The 19,368-nt window shown below is 38.7% G+C and overlaps 1 protein-coding gene across 1 annotated transcript; it reads right to left on the bottom strand.

The window, feature by feature from the left end:
• Positions 1-621: 621 nt before the first annotated feature.
• Positions 622-8,881, bottom strand: TBX22 (T-box transcription factor 22). Its single transcript, XM_066357373.1, has 8 exons — positions 8,710-8,881; positions 7,867-8,089; positions 6,959-7,060; positions 5,410-5,584; positions 4,431-4,595; positions 3,999-4,063; positions 3,528-3,613; positions 622-1,208 (listed from the first exon to the last, which is right to left on the bottom strand). Exons 1-8 carry the CDS (start codon positions 8,879-8,881, stop codon positions 622-624), a joined length of 1,575 nt encoding a protein of 524 aa, XP_066213470.1.
• Between the last annotated feature and the right edge of the window lie 10,487 nt (positions 8,882-19,368).

Raw genomic sequence — 19,368 nt, 5'->3', positions numbered from 1 at the left:
TTAGTAATCCCTTCATCAGCTACTAATGTAATACATAATTAGTATATACATATTATAGCACATATATATCATATATATATGATATATGTGTATATATACACATATATACTAGAGTATAAAAGTGTAAGAACAATGAAATTTTATCCTACAATTTATAATGGATAGATAATTACAATGAAGCCAATATTCATAGATAGATCTGAAATTGTTTCACTGTTTTCACAGGAATTAAATCCATCTTCCTTTAGTCATTATCAATGTGTAAGAGCAGTTGACATGGTACAGTGGCTTTACTTTAATTAAAGACTTTGTGACTTCATTACCTAGAGTCAATTTTCACTGGCAGTCTATCTCATCAAATAACACTTATTGAGTATCTTATTTTGAGGCCCAAGGTTGCTATTATCAGAGATCATGTTATAAGTCAAAAATGAATATAACTTCTTATGAACATTTAATAAGGCACTTTAAATGCATAACAGAGAAATACCCTCTGATAATGAAGCTTTTTAAGCTTGGTAGCTTTTGACTGTTCTTTGGGTACAAATGAAAAACTATGTGCTTATATGTAACTGTTTTAGTGATGTTACTATTTCATTAAAGGCAATGATTAATGGATGGTTACCAATAAGCATGATTGCATTTGCCATCTCTAAAAGAAACTTGAGTGCTTTCATTTGTTTTGAGGTGGGTGGAAGCATTTACCAGTTTAGATGGCACTGAGAAGTTGTACCTATAAAAGCCAAAGGAAGGATGGATAGAGCAATCAATTGTTTCCCAGACAATAGGGTTTGGTGATAAAATGCTTCCAGGTGCCTGTAATCCATATATTTGATTGGAGGAATCAGGTGCTTGTAGACACTGCCTGTTGAAGTCTATAGATGAACCATTTTTGGAATTGGCAACCCCCAAGGAAGATAGCATGGGCACTTCCATCAAAAGTGGGTTTAAAGACTGAGAACCACTGCTGTTTGCTAGCTTTTCAGCAGCAGGCAAGACAAGAGGCTGCTGTCGCCAGAAATTAGTCGGACACATCTTGTAGCAAAGAGGCAGGTTAATATTGTGCAGGTACACCTCCGGACAGGGCATTCCAAGGGAACTTGTAGGTAAGTGAAATGTAGGCGAAGAACAATGTGGAGAAAGCAAAGAGTTCAAAGGAGAGGGAGCCCGTCCATTAGAGGTCACTGGAGACAAGCCACTGCTTGGACCTGTGAATGACAGACAATTCAGTCAATGAGCAATGGATCTGATGTTCCTACTGAATCAGTAATCATATCCATAACTATTCTAGCTTCATTCTTAAATTAGCTTTTCTTACATGTTTTTTAACTTCTTTGGGAAAGAACATGCTTATTCTTCCAACCAAATTTGAATATGGTATCTCTAGTACTACGATTATTACTTTTGCCATGCTCCAAAACTGTGCTAGGTACTTGAACAGCATTTATCCAAAAAATTATAAAAGAAAAATAACCCAATTAAATATGACCTAGAGCCAGTTATATCTTTGAAATAAAAACTAGTTTTTTTATTTTTTAACCTTTAAAAATTACTGAAGTTTTACTTAATTTTGTTAAATTTATTGGGGTGACATTGATTCACAAAACCATACAGGTTTCAAGTGCACAACTCAATAAAACATCATCTGCACACTGCGTTGTGTGCCTATTACAAAGTCTCTTTTAGTCCCCATTTCCCTCCCTGCTTTGCTCACCTCCACTTTCCCCCTACCCCTCTTTCCCTCCGGCTATCACCCCACTGTTATCTTTCTCTATGTTTATATATATGTATAATTTTTTTAAAAAAAATCCCTTCACTTTCCTTCATCCAGGCCTTCAAGCCCCTCCCTCTTGATTAAATTGAACAAGTTGGTTGTTTGGGATTCTATAGAAAGCCTCAGTCTAAAAAATCAATGTACATAAAAATAATGTTTACAAATTAAAACAATACAATAGGCAGATGATGTATTATAGACCTATATACCTGAAACCAATAAGTTTCTTAACCAATGTCACTTTAATAAATTCAATAAAATAAGTAAATAAAAAATATTTTAATCTATTAGATGTTTTTCTTATATGAAAAGAAAGACTTCAATTTTGCATTACATCAACAGTTAAAGACAATTTTGCAGTTTGAAAAATATTAAGATGAAAATGAAAGTGTTCATATCAATGTTGTCAGGTGATCTTTTATAGTTGTCTAGCATCTACTAAAATTAGTAATACTTATAAGGTCCACAAACATCTAGCCTCTATACCTTATTTTTGTAAGTGTTTGAATTGAAAATATTTGTTATTAATTGAACTTGATCAAGGTTTTTTTTGTTGTTGTTGTTCTATTTTATGTATATGAGTTTAGCCTAATCCTTTATCAACAAGCTGGCAAATATCTTTTATAATTAAACATTCAAAATTATTTTAAATATTGGTACTCATTTTCTTTGTAATTTCAGAGCATTCTGGACATCTTAAATAATTATTAAAATGTGTATTTGAAATTATCAATTTAGTATCAATCAAAAGTCAGTTAAAATTATTAATTAATCTGTAGCTTTTTTCATTGTTAGTGCACTTATGTTGACTTGGATATTTTAAAAACATGCTGCCTCTATGCTGTTGAAGTGAGAATATCAAATAAGTGTTCATATGCAATTCTCCAGACCAAATTTAATACAGTGAACCCAGTGAAATTTTTTCCAAATAATTAGACTTTGACTTTTCACATTTTAACTGGTTGTTATGCTATTGTGTACAACTCAGGCTAACTGTAATATTGATAATTTTCTCATGGTAATTGTAACCTTGAGTTGATGTTCAAAGACAAACAACTTTAATGGAATAAAGACAAAAAGGGTAAAATAATTTCTTGTTACTTGCAAACAAACTCTTCTATATATTGTTAAATATCAGAATAAATGAAGATATATATTCTTCCATCAGAAATGCTGAATTTTCTAATTATGATTATTATTTAGTTGTGTAATGCCCTACCTGAGAACAAATACTTTACAAATATTTTAACTGCTTATGGTAATTAAGCTAATTGTGAAGGCTTAGTTTTTAACATTTATTTTTTCTACTTACAAAAAAATTTAGAGCTAAGTGTGGTAACATTTTAAATTAACTTACTTTAATGAAAGTTATTTTAATATGTGCTGAACATTTCTCATAAAACACAAAATATTTATTTCAATATCTAACATGCACCACAGGCAGATCCTAAAGAATACGAATAGTGAGATGTTAAAGAACCCAGTGTGATCTGGAGATCTCAGGATGCACTATAACTCAAGAAGACAGAAGTCAATAAATACAACATTACTTTGTACCTGCTTTTTTCCCTTTATACTAGTTCCTCTCCCTTTTTGCCTCTTTCCTCCTCATCAAGATAAATACACACCCACTTTCCTGCAAACACACATTTCTGGCTTATACTTATCCCCTTGTGTAGTATTTGGCATAAAGGCTCTGTCTGTAGTTATTTCATTAACATTTATAAGTAAATATTAATAAAAGTTTTCTTACTGTGTCTGTCTGTACCAAAAGTTTTAAAATCCAGGGTTAGAGAAGGCCTCCATGGATAATTCTCTAAAAGCCCTTCCAATACACCCCTGAAAAAGAGATTTAACTTTCAGCAAGTCCAGAATGCTATTTCCTAACAATAATGATTTATGGAAACTTGAGTTATTTTGTTATGATTTTGAGGGGTGAATATATGAAATATCATTCTTTTGTAGATAGACTTGTTTTTAAAAACCCCAAATAATTATCCCCTAAATAAAAAACTCAGGAAGTAAAATCAGCAATATCTTAAAAGTGGATTGGGGAGGGAGTAGGAGGAGGCAAGATTTTGGAGTAAAAAAATGTATGTCTATTTCCTACAGATGACTTGCTACAAAATTTAGGGCCTCCGCATCTCTGACCCACACTTTTCTTATCTGTGATACTTGTGGAAAGGGCTATATAAATATTACATATGATTGTTATGTTGCTTACCTGTTTCTTCCAGGATCTCTAAAGCCTTTAGCAAAAGGATTTCTGTCTATTTTCAGTTTGGTAATCTATGAATTCAAAATAGAGAGAAAAATAAATTCAGGGCCCTCAGGAATAACATTCACCATTGCTTTTAATGATATAACAACTACAAAACACTTTTCAATGTGTACTATGATACATTAAATAAATGCAAGCATATTTCTTAAATAATTTTTGGAATTTTCTTCTTCTCTCCTGGCACATTGTTTTGCTGCCCCCCCTTTTTTTTTTACCACAAGATTTATACAATTCACAATCAAACTTGCTTTGATAAAAGTGCAATGATTATTATTTTTTAATGAAGGAAAATTCAATCCATATAGTGCAACTTGCCTCTATTCCATAAGTCCCTCTGGGGCCATCACTGCTTGCGTGGGATCTAGTTAGCTTTACCTGCTGGTTTTGGTAAGCTGTTACAGTGGTGAACTCTGTTTCTTTAAAGGAGACTGTTTTAACCCCTTCAGCGGGCAGGCACTGAATCCGAGACAGGTTGACTCTGCTGTCCTGCTCCATCACGTGCACACGAGGTTTGTACTTGTGCATGGATTGAAGAATTATCTGGAAGAGAAATCATCAAATGCTGCCTAGAATTTGGCTTTCTCTCTCCAATACTGTCCCCTTCTTATTAGCACCCCCAACCTGCCTACACACAAAAGCAAAGCTAAACCAGAAAAACTAGGCTAGCCACACACAAGGAATTTTCCGTGCCATTTTGCTCCGGACAGAGGCCCTAAGGATTGAGGGGTTTCTGGTTTAGGGCACCACAACAGTGCCCCGCGGCAGCAGTGAGTCCATTTCCAGATGGCGCTGTTTCTACTTCTAAATGTCTGACGGTCTGCCATAAAGTCCTTGAGCTTATGATAACTGATGAACAAACATCTGACATCCCCCACCTCTTAATTTCTGAAGATTGCTTATTTCCTTGTGTGCTGGCACAGGGCCAGACCGAGCAGGCAACTTGAAAAGGCCATCCATGGAAGTCGTTGGGGAAGAGATTTCCACCAGCTATGCCACACAGAAGGTGCCCATATACTGAACGGAATCAGAGCCCACAGTGATTACCTGGTAGGCTGAGGTACCAGAGAGCTCTTTGAAACATTACCTTCCACTTCCCCAATCCAGGTGTCTTGGTTTAAACAACTGTCATTTGGTCCTCACACTCCCTTAGCTCAGCATACCCAACCCCCAGCACTCTCTGCCTCACCTGCCAAAGGCCTTAGGAACTACTCTGATTATAGGCCCGGAAGTCAGAGAGTTCTTAAAGACCACACCAGCTCATCTGGGGGTAGCTCCTTGGAATATCCGGGGCAACCTGCAGGGTGATGCCTTAGTATCTCCCTCCCTTCCTCAGAGCAAAGGATCGCACACTAACCTGGCCTTTGTCGTCCATTTCGTTGTTGGTGAGTTTCACACGATCAAAGCTGATGACCTGCCTCATCCAGGTCTCTCCGGAGCAGGGTGAATCCGGGTGAAGGTAGAACCTGGGAGTGATGCAAGAGTGGTCTGTATTCCCGGCGACCATCCACTGAGAGCTGTGGTACACATACCTGAAAAGACGTACGGAATGTAGCTTTATGCGCAGCCCGCCAAAGCCAGGGGCAGGAGCAGAAGGCAGCCAGGTTCTGGTCCAAATAGCCTCAGCCAAAGTTTGGTAGCTAATCCCCAAAGGAAAGTAGTAGAAGATCTAATGTGATTTCCAAAGAACGTTCAGGAGCAAAAAGTAAACTGTAAATAAGCATCTGCTATTAAAATGCAATGTAGTGCCAGGACAAGTGTAATGTCGTGGGACTTCAGAGTCTGGTGTGTTTTTCCGCAGAGAAACTGCAACAGGAATTGATCTAACTCATTTTACCACGCAGAGACAGCCAGAGCGATTCTGAGCCTGGAGGGAGGAAACAGCGGGCGAGGAGGGTGTCTGTTCCGCGCACCGCCACCAGTCATCTTCAAAGCCCCACTGCCAACAAGGCTTCACATCAGAATATACCCTCGAACTCTGTCCCGTGCGGTCTCTTGGCCGATTTTCACACTGTTTCGAATTTCAACCGCTCAGTTTCGCGCCGCAATCCCAAGACAGCTCAAACGCGAGAAGCAACTTGTTCAGCTATTTCCAGGCTTCAGTTCCAGCAGGCTCCCGAACTGCGCCTTCTCTTTGCCCCTCAAAACCGGCCATGGGCGTGAGGCCGACTGTCTCCTAGAAAGGCTAGATAGCCATTTCGGCGGAACACTCACAGCTCTCAGTTTATAGCCAGAGTGCCGGCGGCTCCGCACAGCGCCTCCCTCCCCGCCCCTGCTGCATAGCGCCTGAGCCAAAGCGCTTGCAGCCGCACTTCTGGCCTCTTTGTTTTCGGTTAATTCGGTCACTTTTAGCCTGCTCTAAGAAGATTGCTTGCAATAAGAGGGAAGATTTCTTGCACTCTCTGGGACCTGACCGCTGCCTTGGGAGAGAGGAAAACAAAAGATGGACCTAAGTGGGATAACTGCTAGACTAGCTTTGGATGGCAAATCAGGGCGTCACTCCAGGAACTGCTGCCAAGGTGGTACGTCCTAGAGCCCAGTATGGGCGCAGAAACCCAGGCATTTCTTCCCAGATCCTATCAGACTGTGTCCCCCTAGTCATCTGAGTCCACACCTTCTACAGTATGTGCCGACAAGGCCAGAACAGTGGGTACACTGGACGTTTAGGAGACACTGAAGCAGCAAATAGCACCTCTTTCCAGGAATGAGAGGGAAATGGAGGAAACCCGATCTTTTTCTCATTCTGAACCCCAGTTTGAGCAAGAAAAATTCAACTCCCAAAGCGCACAGAAAAACAACCCCACTTCCCCTACCTGTAGTGGTTTTCAAAATAGACTCTCAGGTGCCAAAGACCAGAACCCTTATTCCCAGTCTGAGTCTGTGGTATCTTCTTTGAGCCCGGTTACCTATAGCGCTTGGAATCCACGGGCACCACATCCAGGGCCACACAGTACTGCTTCCCTGGGTCCAGCCCTTTCACCTTGACCCGAACGGAGGGGAACATCCGCCTGTGGAAGAGAAAATAGCGACTCAACTCCTTGCTTTTAGAGACATTTCAAGTGTGGCAGGGTTGGAGTCGAAGGAGAAGTGAAGCAATTCATAACACCCTTCCCATTCTAGGACAGTTTAGGGAATGACATTTGCTACCGGAAGGCAGACTGTTGATTGTATACTTGATTGAATTAATTCAGGATTTCTGACTGGAGCAGAATTACCGAAAGACCCCACTCCCCACTACTACCATAACAAGAGCTATAGAAGAGAAAGGAAGAGAGATATAACCATGCCCCTCCCTCTAATTTTCAGCCAAACTTTTGTGAGGCAGATGTGAGAAAGACTGAAATTAGGAGGATTAACACACACAAAATAACCCAGCTGCCTCGAAACAGTTGCCCCACAGCGAAAGTTCAAAGCGATAAAAGCTTCACCTCTAACTGGCCTGGGGCTAACATGATGATTTGGGAGGCTGTTGGATGGGTTATTGTCCTGTAATACCAATGAGACTTGAACAGAGTAGCCTGGCTGTAGCTTAAAGTGTGGAGGTGGAATCTGGCACCTGACTTGACAGGTCTAATTTTTTTCATAGATCACACAAGTAGGATACATTTTTGGAGTGACAGTGTACAGGAAAAAAAAGACTGCGCGGTTAACATGGGTGAGGCACATCCTAGTCAACTGAGAGGCAGTGGTTTTCTAATACCTGTTGGGGGTGGAGACATGGGGGGATGGGTGAGAAAGCATAAAGCTGAGGCACCACGTTTTATGAGAGCGGTATACTGAGGGCCTACTGTGTGTCGCCCTTGTACAGCCGAACCTGCCGGCCTTCGTAATAATCATCTCAGTTCCAATGTCGTGAAATCTCTTCCACAGCTCAGATCCCTGAAGCTCCACTTGGATAGCACTTTGCCCTTCCGGACTTTCATCGCTGTTGAAGTCGTTCCCGCCGCCGGGGTCGCCGCCACCGCCACGGCTGCCGCCTCCAGAGTCGCCACAGCCTGAGAAAGTTGCTGAGGGCTCTGTCTTGGGTTGCTTTTCTGCTGGATACAGAGACGCCTAGAGTTTGCGAGAAAGCTTCATGGTTCGCATGCCTCCTTCAAGCTAATGCCTGTCTTAGAGTAGACCTGCCTTGTCTCTTGTCTCTACCCCAGGGAACCTCGGCTACTGATCCCCAAGTTCCCCACAACACCCACTGTAGCCCCCTGATGGAGAGAAATGGGTCCACGACACATCCTGCTAAAGGCACAATTCTTTATATTTGCCCATCCTCACTCTCTGGGAGACTTTCGGTCCCTGAGGCTGAATCTCCTCGGAATCTAGGTGCGTACCCTGTTTCCAGCCCTGAAAAACAGCCACCTTCTGGTTCTCAGGGATTCAGGGAGGTTGGAGAGTCTAACTTCTCCACAACCATGTGGGGACCTCCCCCTTTGCAGTAAATGAAGCACACAATTACTGACTGAACTCGGAGGCTCTGAAACTTCCCGACAGCCAAAAAGACAAGGTGTCCCTGTGGTCCCGATATTGGTCATCCGGCTAGCCCAGGATGTCCAAGAGTAGAACTAGCCGCCCTTCTGCAGCGTAGTAGGCCAGGCTGGGACTTGTGGACCCAGCAAGCGAGAGTTGCACGCCCAGAGCTTTGGGGTGCAGGAGGGATACTTACCCGGCTGCTTGCTCTTCGCGGCGCCGTTCTTTCTCTCTTTCTCCTTCTTTCCGTCCTCTTTCTCCAACAACACACACGGCACCTCCTCTCTGCTGTCCTGCAATTTTCTTTTGCTGGGTCTCCCCACCAAGGCTTCCACCGAGAAAGCGTGCGCCCGAGAGCTCAGAGCCATTCCTGGAGAGAGCGAGGGGAATGTGCGCTGCAAATTTTCAACCTGAGCTCGGTTAGGGAGGGAGAGGGAACGAGATCGCAGAGGACTAAAGCAAGCAAGCAAGCAAAAAGAATCCCCAAGTAATAATAATCAAAACAATTTCTAGGTCAGTATTCAAAGAAAAATGTATGTATGTATGTGTGTGTGTGTGTGTGTGTGTGTGTGTGTGTGCAAATTTATATATACATCTATATTTTTCTTTGAATAGGGTGAAAGGAAAGGAAGATCAACAAACTGGAGCCAAAGTCCTTTGGAGTCCAGTTCCCCTTCCCTTTGCGGTCTCCTCCTTCCCAATGGACATGTGCGGACCATCAGTCCTCAAATCCCTGATTCCAAGACATGGCAGAGTGCAGAGATTGGCAAGCCAGGGCCTCTCAGGGAGCGGACCTGCCGCCAATGGTGGCTCAGGCAGCTCAGATTGGGAGATATTGTTGCATCCGAATAAGTGAATACCCAGCTGGTTGCAGCTTCCACTGTTTGTTTTGGAAACACAAAAAACCACCTTGAGTGACACTTCAGAATCTGACAGAGAGCAGAGATGGAATGGAGTTGAAGGGTTAACTGGAAAGGGGCTCAGGATAGTGGGGAGGAGAGATATACAAAGTTACTGTTTTATATTAAATTGTGAAACTCAAAAACATGGGAAATAATTGCCCAAGAGGAGCCAGTCCCCTCCCCCCACCAAAGTGCAACTATTATTTAACCAGATCCAGAGAATTGAATCACAATTTTTTTGTTCTCTAGTGAGTGCACTAAATAAGGAAACATAGAACAGTGCAAGCTTTCTGAGGCCGTTTATTCAGCAGTTTGGGTCTCAAACTGTGTGGGAGATATGTTAGCCTGTTCTTTCAACCCAGGTGAGAAAGCAAGGGGCAGGCAGGAGGCTCCCAAATGCCTACTATCAATGATTAGGGCAATTTTACCTCCTCAAGTCCTGCCTGTACTGGACCTCTTCTTTCTTCCATGACTTAATCAGCAAACACAGACTAAGGACTTCAGGGTCACCAGCAGAGCACCAATGGGAATTTCGCTCTCAAAGATAGGGTACCTCAAAATGTTGGGCTCACATCATTGATCCCAGTGTTTCCTGGAATATTTTCCTGCACTGGGATTTGCTTTATTTTAAAACAGATAAAGACACCTTCTTTGTGTCAGGAAGAGACTTACCTATCACTTCTAAAAAGCATGTTAAGGTATGCAGATGTAAGATTCTGCCTGCATATGGGGGATTTGGTAATCCATTTTTCATCAGAAATAAGAAACCAGGCACCCTTAGACTCTCTTGAAGATGGCAATTTAGGTAATGACATTTGCACGTTTTCAGAAAGGTTTCCCTGTATTCCTCTAATACATTTGTTCAAAGAACACTTAAAGTCCATCTAACTCTCTAAAAATAGGATGGAATTTGAATGAACTGGTAGTATCTTGGTACTGGAGTTTCACAGTTCAAGACATTTTGTGACCTTCTTAGTTTCAGCTTCTTAGGTAAAAGTGTACACTGACAAATGTGGTGGTGGCGAAGAGTTGTGGTGGTGTGTACATCTGGTCCTTGTGAAGGAGATCTTCAAGCAACCAGGTATGACTTGAAGTAACTGATAATCTCAGGTAACACAGCAAAGGGTTAATTACAACCTGAATACTGTTGAAAGGTTTGGTTCAATAATCTATTATTCATTGCTCATCATGCAGAACTGGGAAAGACACTATCTATACCTTAGAGGTGCAGAGCAAAGGTCACTGTACAAGGCCTGTCTGCAAGACAATTGGGCTGGAAAACAACCAGGTCTAGCTGTGACATTGGACACACCTTCAAGGGCATTTGTTTTATTTCTGCAGCCATTAAAGGGAGGGGGTGATTATTAATGCAAATGTTCCTCCTCTCTTACTCAGAAGATATATTTTATTTATTGTATGTTTTTTTAACTAAAAGGCACAGCCCAGAGACAGAAAATTCAATAATTCATTTGTTAAATTTAAAGTGCCAATCCCAATGTAGCACTTGCACTAATATCTCCTAATATAAGAATTTTCATGCTTTTGAACCTTTATCATTTAACTGCAAAAAGCAGGAAATTACCTAAGGTAGCAAACAAAGTCTTTGCTTGGTAGCTTTGTTTAAAATCCAGTTTTCATAAAAATAAAGCAAAATATTTTAGTTACAATGTCTTTTGTAGTATTTCTGACTACTACATGATATAGTTTTTATCTCAAGGAAATAGCATAACATGGGATATAGGACAGGTTCCTTTCTTAGAAGAAACATCTTCCTCAATATTTATTACCTACATGGAATTTAGTCATCTGAGATTTATTTTGTAGTCTAACTTTTCCCATTCCCATTTCAGTATCTATCTGATGACATTGCTAGGAGAAATGGAGCTCAACTCTTCCTCATGTGTACTGGACTAAGGTGTAGTTAAGTTCTGTAAACTTTTATCTGAGAGAAAAGAAAATATTTCTAACCTCAGAACCAGCTTTTAATTGTTCAACTGCTGAAACACTGGGCTCTTGGAAACTGGGGCTTGAAGGACATACATTTATGCCAATGCCAGCAACTCATTTTTCACAGTGGTAAGACTCTGTTTCATCAAGTAACACCCATAAACCTTAATAGAACATTCTTCAACCACCTGGAACTGACAAAGGGAGGCCTACATGTACCTATATTAGAAAAAAGAATAATGTTATTGAAAAGTTTGATACTTGGAGAATCCTTACAGTGAAGCACTGAATTTAAATTGTCAAAAAAGTTGCAAATGAGAGCACACAGAGAATTTATAACTTATAGGGAAAATAAATTTGTGTTTAATGCAAATCCAAACTATTTAGTATATCTATGGGGATACAGATGATATAGATATGCCTTAAGAGATATAAGGTTTATTAGAATTCCTATTTAAAATGAAATATGGAACTCTTTTAAGGAAATGGGAAGCGATTTGTAACTCACTAATAAAAATTTATTATTTCATTAATCATTATAAATAGGTGTATAAATTAACACATGTGCAAAATGTGGCCAAGTCTAAAAATATTGCTTCTGGTGAATTGTATGTGCATTAAAGTAGATGTTCAGAATTAAGCCAATGTATCTTAGAATATATTTTTCAGAAATTTATGACAGTTTGAGAGCCAAAATGTATGGCCCCTCTAGCTTTCTATACAGACAATATGGTTTATTTGAAGAAAACCTTATGAATAAAAGTAATTAAGTCTGCTGGAGAAAATAAATACTGGCTCTGTTCTGCAGTGCTTACTAACTAGAGGGATGATTTCAAACTCATATGGAAGGATTCCAACTGCTACTCTTAATTTATAAAGGAAGGAATGAAACATGAAATGAAATAAATCAATACATATTTCAAATATATATACCTATGTTAAGTAGAAATGAAATATTTTGAGACTGACTGGATACCTAGCTCCACACTTTGCCCAAAGCACACCCAACTTTATTGTAAAGATTGTTTTCTCTGATTGTCATTCTCCCTTATTTATCTTGATCTTTATTCCTCATGGGTAGGCTATTTTGGCGCAGTTCTGAGCTTGTAGAATGTGAATGAAATAAGTTACTAATGATAATTTTTGCCATTGCTTTTTAAAATCCTACTTATAATGAACCCCCAGGAAAGCATAAATAAGAAATGCAAAGTTTCAGTTTCCCTACAACATCATTTTTAGTACCTGAATGAAACTTTGCCTGAAGTGGCTAAGTTACTTGAAAGAATAAATTATCATTGTCTGCTTAAGTGAGTTTCAGCTGGATTTTCACCACTTGCAACTAAATTAATCCTGACAAATACACCAACATTCATAAAAATTTAGAAGATCACCTTTTTTTCCTTCTAGTTTTTCTTCTTCCTCCTCCTTCTTCAACACTTCTGATTATATAAATAGAGAAATTATGTACTGTAGGCTATCTTACAATCATAAAACCTGAAAGCAAATTTTTAATGTCTCTACAAATTCTTAGGACTATGATAATTAACAAAATGCGGTAATCTTCAAGAAGTACATATAGGACAGACTTTGAATTCTGAGTGACCTGACTCAAATTGTAAATTACTACTTTCTGAGTGATCTTATACAGTCTGTTTTTGTTTGTTTCTTTGTTTTTTTTTTTGTTTTTTTTTTTTTTTTGTTTTTTTTTTTTTTGTTTTTTTTTTTTTTTAGTGAGAGAAAGAGAGAGACAGACAGAGAAAGACAGGAAGGGAGGGAGATGAGAAGCATCAGTTCTTCGTTGTTGAGGCACTGTAGTTGTTTATTGATTGCTTTCTCATACATGTCTTGACGGGGGTGGGGGATGCTCCAGCTGAGCTAGTGACTCCTTGCTCAAGCCAGCAACCTTGGGCTTCAGCCCGTGACCATGGGATCATGTCTATGATACTACGCTCAAGCCAGTGACCCTGCGCTCAAGCTGATGAGCCTGTGCTCAAGCCAGAAACTTCACGGTTTTGAACCTGGGTCCTCAGCATCTCAGGCCAACTGTCTTTCCACTGCATCACCACCTGGTCAGGCTTAAAATTTATTTTACTTTTCTTTTTTTACATATAATTTCTTTCTTCCAAGCTGTTATAATTTTACATTTAATATATCCATCATAATATGTTTCTGTAAGTCTGTGTATGTATCTGATGATTTAGGAAAATAATATATACATGCCACTTAGCATAATGTCTAGAATATAGTAAGCACTCAGTTATTTTTATCATTAAAGAGAAAATGAAACTTAATTTCAAGAATGTGTTATTTTTTTTAACATTTAAACATGACAGAATTTATTCTTTTTTATTAAAGTACACTTAAAACACAATATTCTATGAGTTTCACATAGTTCTACAACATTTATATACCATATGGAGCAATGTGTTAATCTTTATATTAACTCTACAGCTATAAATCCTTTGTGGTCAGACACTAGAAGGGGAAGGAAAGAAATTTCCCCAACTTTTAGTTAAATCTTAAAGCAGATTCAGTGGTTCAGAAAGGTAGAGTAATCACTTTTTTTAAATTTGAGAACTATTTTAAAAAATAGAAATAGTGAATTAAATCAAAATATTGCATTTGGGTCTTAAAAATCCATGAGAAATACACCTGATAGAATGTGTATTCTTATTTCATCAACTTGATCCTTGGAAAGATATTTTTGCTATTTTACTAATGTAATATATGCTCTTATTCTTATAATTAGTAGATAAAATTTATTAATTACAGGTGCTTAACATACAGCTTTGTTCTCACTCCAAGAAGTTAAGAGAACTGGCCTGGCCTGACCTGTGGTGGTGCAGTGGATAGAGCATGGACCTGGAATGCTGAGTCGCCAGTTAGAAACCCCGGCTTGCCTGGTCAGGGCACATGTGGGAGTTGATACTTCCTACTCCTCCCTGCCTTCTCTCTCTCTCTCTCTCTCTCTCTCTCTCCCTTCCTATCTCTCTCTCAAAATAAATAACTTAAAAAATTTTTAAAAAGAGAACTGGCCTGATTAATATTAAAAGTAATTCTCCTACTGAATGCTTCAACTTTTGGTTACCTTAATTCAATATACTCTCAAGAATTTCGTGCTTTAATGCATCTAGAAATTGAGTTCTGCATGTCGAACTTTATAATCCTTGTTCCTAGGTAGAATCAGGAGAGAAAAAGTAGAGAGACAAATTCTTACCTATGTTTATTATATTTTCTCATGGGAAGAATTAAGAAACTAAATGCCAATGCTTGCCAAAACATTAGCTGAAAAAAAAATTATTCCTTTGAATTTAATTGTGTGTTCATACTGCTGTCAAATGATAAAGGCCTCCGTATGACAATAATTATAACATGTCTGTTGAATTCATTATATTTCTCATTCTTACTGAAGTATATAAAGGCACACAAATATTTTCCCTATTTTATTTTACTCATTCTATAACTTATGGCTGGTGGATTTTTAAAAAAAATGTTTGGGTCTAGGTCATTTACCTCCAGAATTGTGAGGATTATTTTGTCCTTGGCTAATTTTGTATAGAGTAGACAAATTTAAGGGAAAAAACAAGGACATATACACTTTTCAGCTGTCTTTGACTGCCTGGCACAGTGTAAGCAATCAAGAACTTGTAAATGTGTACAGTATCTTTTCATCCTCCAACACAACCCATTGAAACAATGAGCTTTAGTAAAACCTAGTCCTTACTTATATAACTTGTTGGGCACTCCACTGGAATTTGTATACTCATATATTAACTTAAAGGCCCAATCAGGATTACTAAGATGTAATAATTTTCTATGGGTTGAGTTTGTGGTGTGTGAATTCTAATGTTGGACCATTCTAACTTGGATTTTATACCTTCTACACTCCCTTTACTTTCCCCACACTCAATCTTTCCTTTCTTTTATATTTTCTTTCATACTGCTTTACTTTTAAAATGAAAATAAGAGCCAGAATCACCTTCAAATATGTTTTATGCATCAGCCCAAAAGAATATGGGTTAGTATTTGTGAAATGGTTACAAGTTTGATAATTTTAAATAAATAATTCTGACAATTAGCAAAATATCACTAGCATAGATCATTTAAGCAAGGATATACCAAGTTTATACCATCAATGAATTGTTGGACAAAATACTATTTAAGAAGAATCACTGTATCTCTCTAAAACTAGATAAAGGGTTATTTTACACCCTTCCCCCAGTCTCTCACCAAATGACTCTGCATGCAGTCAACACCAGTCAAAACCCTTACATCAGGTCAGTGGGCCACCTTCCTTTAGCTCTATCTAATCTGGGCAGCCATGAGCTCAAGAGAAGCACATTCTGCCACTAGGAAGGAAATCTTCCTGAACTCTGTAGACTGGCTCACCAAATCTCAAACCTATTTAATTTCTTTTTATTTCCTTCTTGGTATTTTCAACATACATTCCCATCCTTACTTTGGCACCAGACTCCATCATTTCCAGGGCAAGTAAATAAAGCGTTAAACACTCCCTTCCTTATTTTCATAATGATCCTTCTCTCTTGGCTTTTTAAAACACTTTTATTATGGTAAAATGTGCATGTACATATATTTTAACCAATTTAAATGTACAATTCCCTGGCATTAAGTACATTCACAATGTTACTAAACCGTCATCACTATCCACTTTCAGAACTTTTTAATCTTCCCTAACAGAAACTCTGTACCCAGTGAACACTAACTCCATTTCTCCATCTCTTCAGCCCATGAGAACCAGCATTCCACTTTCTGTTTTTATGACTTTGCCTCTTTTAGGTATCTCATGTAAGCAGAATTATATATTTGTCCTTGTGTGTCTGGCTTATTTCATTTATTGTATTTTTAATGTTCATTCATGTTATACCATTTTCAATGCTTCTAAGGCTCTGACTTCCAATTTCCCTACTTATTGAGAGGGTTAATTTCAGTTTGTGGACCAGAATTAGTGATTACTTGAGCATAATGATCTGTTTTTGATGAGGGTTTTTCAATACCTAACATCCAAAAAGTACTAATAGTGGGAAAGATTTGGTAGTAGGCTGAGGGTTTTTTCCCCTAAGTCTATCAAAGCAACAAATGTAGTTAAACACTTATCCTGCCTAATATAAAGCCAATCTATGCCTATTTTCACCCATTATTTTCTTTCCCAGGGTTTATATATTAACATTACTAGACAAAAAAACTGCTCCTGCCCTGGCTGGGTAAGTAGCTCATATAGTTAGAACATCATCCTGATATGCCAAAGTTGTGGGTTTAATTCTGGTCAAGGCATATATAAGAAACAACCAATGAGTGCATAAATAAGTAGAAAAGCAAATTAATATCTCTCTCTCTCAAATTAATACATAAAATATTTATTTAAAAAACTGCTCTTGCCTGAAATGAATGTTTTTAGATTTAGGACATTGTGATTAATACTTTCAAGGTGCAAAAGGGCAGGCCTTATTAATAAAACAATACAGATACACAAGGAAAGATACAAAAGAGAAACAAAAGAGAACAGGAAACTCACTACCTAAATTTGTCATGTTTTAATTACTAAAGAAGGAAAGCATGAAAGAAAATCAAAGTCATTGGTTTTGTGTGTTGGCAAGTGAATGACAGGTTTCAAACTGTGTCCATAGGACCATGATACATACTCTGGAGGCAATCATTCTCGTTACTTCTCAATTAGGGGACTCAGTCATCTAAATGAAGCCATTTAAATAATAACCAATTCTCCAAATTTGGACTTTGTACCCCTAGCATTTAACTTGACTCATCTAACAACACCAAAAAAGATTGATAGCTGGAATACACATCTATTTTTCTATTTTATGAATGTGAGTTCAGAGTACTTTAAATTGTACATTTGCATGTTTCTATGAAAATTGATTATTGAACTTTTTCAAGGCAATGTTGCCAGTGACTCTTTGAAAAATAATTGGATTAAGAGGTCATTGTGTTAACATTTTAATAAAATCTAAAGCATTTGGCATGATTCCTCACAATGGATTTCCATTCTCAGATTTTGGTCTTATTCCAATTTATTTTACTACAAGACGATAAATTTTGAAAACTGGCCTAAACTGAAACATAGTCATTACTTTCTATGTTGACAAGTTTAAAATGTAACAGTAATTATTTCTGATGCACCCATACATCCTCTCCTCTTTCCCCTTGTCTAAGGACTAGCTAGAATGTCTTTTAATGTGTTAGTAAGCTTTTGTGGCTGGAAGATAAATTTCACGATAGGCATTTGTTTCTGTATATGTTTATTTGTGTGTGCTATTCTTTTCTGTCTTTCCTTTAAACACACACACACACACACACTTCCATTCTCCATTCCCTATCATTTCATTTAGGCATTGAAAATATTTGAAAGTTAGTTTTAAATGGGTGTTTTAGGTCACAGCGAGTTTATCCAGAGTGGATTCACAGTTCACTTTTCCTGTAAATGATGTATTGATAAACTGGAGTCACCATCTATTGCCCAGACTGCCTAGGGCACGAGAGCTGGCTTGATTTGAGGATTGGCATAGCGACCTGTCATACACACAGGGCTAGTGTGAGGGGTAGGAAATTTTTTCACAATAGGTGTATTAGTTGGTCATATCAGAATCCAGGGTATGATGCACATACTCATAAGAATGTAATGGTAAGGAGTAGGGTTTTTAGGGTAAAGTTGATTGTGTAGAGTTCTGGCATTAGAGGGCTGTGGTATGCTCCTAGGAAAAGGGTAGTTGTAAGGATGTTTATTATAATGATGTTGGCATATACTGCCAGGAAGAATAGTGCAAAAGGGCCTGCTGCATACTCAACGTTGAAGCCAGACGTTGAAGCCAGATACTAGCTCTGATTCTCCCTCTGTTAAATCAAAGGGTGCCCGATTGGTTTCGGCTAGGGTTGAGATGAATCATATTATAGCTAGGGGTCATGCGGGGATAATTAATCATAGGTGTTCTTGGGTTGTAAATAGGGTAGACAGCGTAAAGGAGCCACTTATTAGTAGTACGGATAGTAGAACTTTGAAAAAGAACTAACTATATTTCAAGTTCTATGGAAACAAGAAGCCACACTATCTCCTGATAGAGGACTCAGTGGTTCTCTCTTCCCACCACACCTCTCAGTTTCAGTCTCTTCCTTTGTGTCTCTCCCCTTGTATCCCTTTGTTGTAGTACTTGAATCTTTCTGTGTTTCTCCTCCCCACTTTTGGCCTCTGTATCTTTTGTCTTTATAATTACATTTTCACTAATTTTATCTCTCTCTTCTGTTTAGTCCTCTTCTCCCTCTTAATTATCTCTATCTCTTATATCCCCTCTCTTCCAATAACCTTCAGAGGCTTGCATAGGGAGAGAGAGTTGTACAGAAGCAACCATAACCTACATCAATCTCCTTGACATCTCTTTCATTGCCCCTTATATACTTTTCTTTTCTAGTTTGAAGGCAGGTGTGTGTAGTGAGTGAGTGTGTGTGTGTGTTTGTGTAAAGTTACAATGCAGTGTCTTAAATAAAGCCCTGGTGATAAAAAGCAAGAATATGTAAAAGGAGGTGTTTTTTGGCACACCTTGTTGCTCCTTGCCCCCTGCCTCCTGGAAGCGGCCAATGCCCCAAGTTTTCAGGTTTCAGACCTTCTCTTCAAGGTAAGAGACTGAAATCAAGTGAGTGCAAGAACTGAGATAAAACCTTCTGGATGAATGATCTGGAGCTTCTTGGGGAGGAGCCTGGAGTGAAAGCATCACTGCTTAGAGCCCCCTGATCACCTCTGAGTGCTACAGACTTGCCAATCAGCTCAGTATGCTTCTCTCAGATTTGTCCTCAATTCAGGCCACAAATCTCACCTTCAAGGGAAGTAAGACTCTTTCTTTAACTCCCTTCTTCTCTAAACCTGCCCAGTGCACAGTTTTCTGGGCCTGGAGGCTTTCCAACAGAATCTCTCATTAAGAGAGGAACTATTACTGGACCTTCTAAGCATTATGCATACTCTCAAAAGACAGGCCATATCT

Source organism: Saccopteryx leptura, chromosome X (assembly GCF_036850995.1).
Source record: "Saccopteryx leptura isolate mSacLep1 chromosome X, mSacLep1_pri_phased_curated, whole genome shotgun sequence".
NCBI classification, from domain to species: Eukaryota; Metazoa; Chordata; class Mammalia; order Chiroptera; family Emballonuridae; genus Saccopteryx; species Saccopteryx leptura.
This window is presented reverse-complemented; position numbering and strand designations above follow the sequence as displayed.

What these genes read in the sequence shown, in the direction of transcription:
- TBX22 (XM_066357373.1), bottom strand. Translation starts at nt 8,881, where the DNA reads ATGGCTCTGAGCTCTCGGGCGCACGCTTTCTCGGTGGAAGCCTTGGTG. An exon ending in ATTATTACGAAGGCCGGCAG is followed by an intron (nt 7,061 to 7,866) that starts GTTCGGCTGTAC and finishes TCTCTTCCACAG; the next exon opens with GCGGATGTTCCCCTCCGTTC. An exon ending in TTTTGGTACAGACAGACACA is followed by an intron (nt 1,209 to 3,527) that starts GTAAGAAAACTT and finishes TGTCATTCACAG; the next exon opens with GTCCAAGCAGTGGCTTGTCT.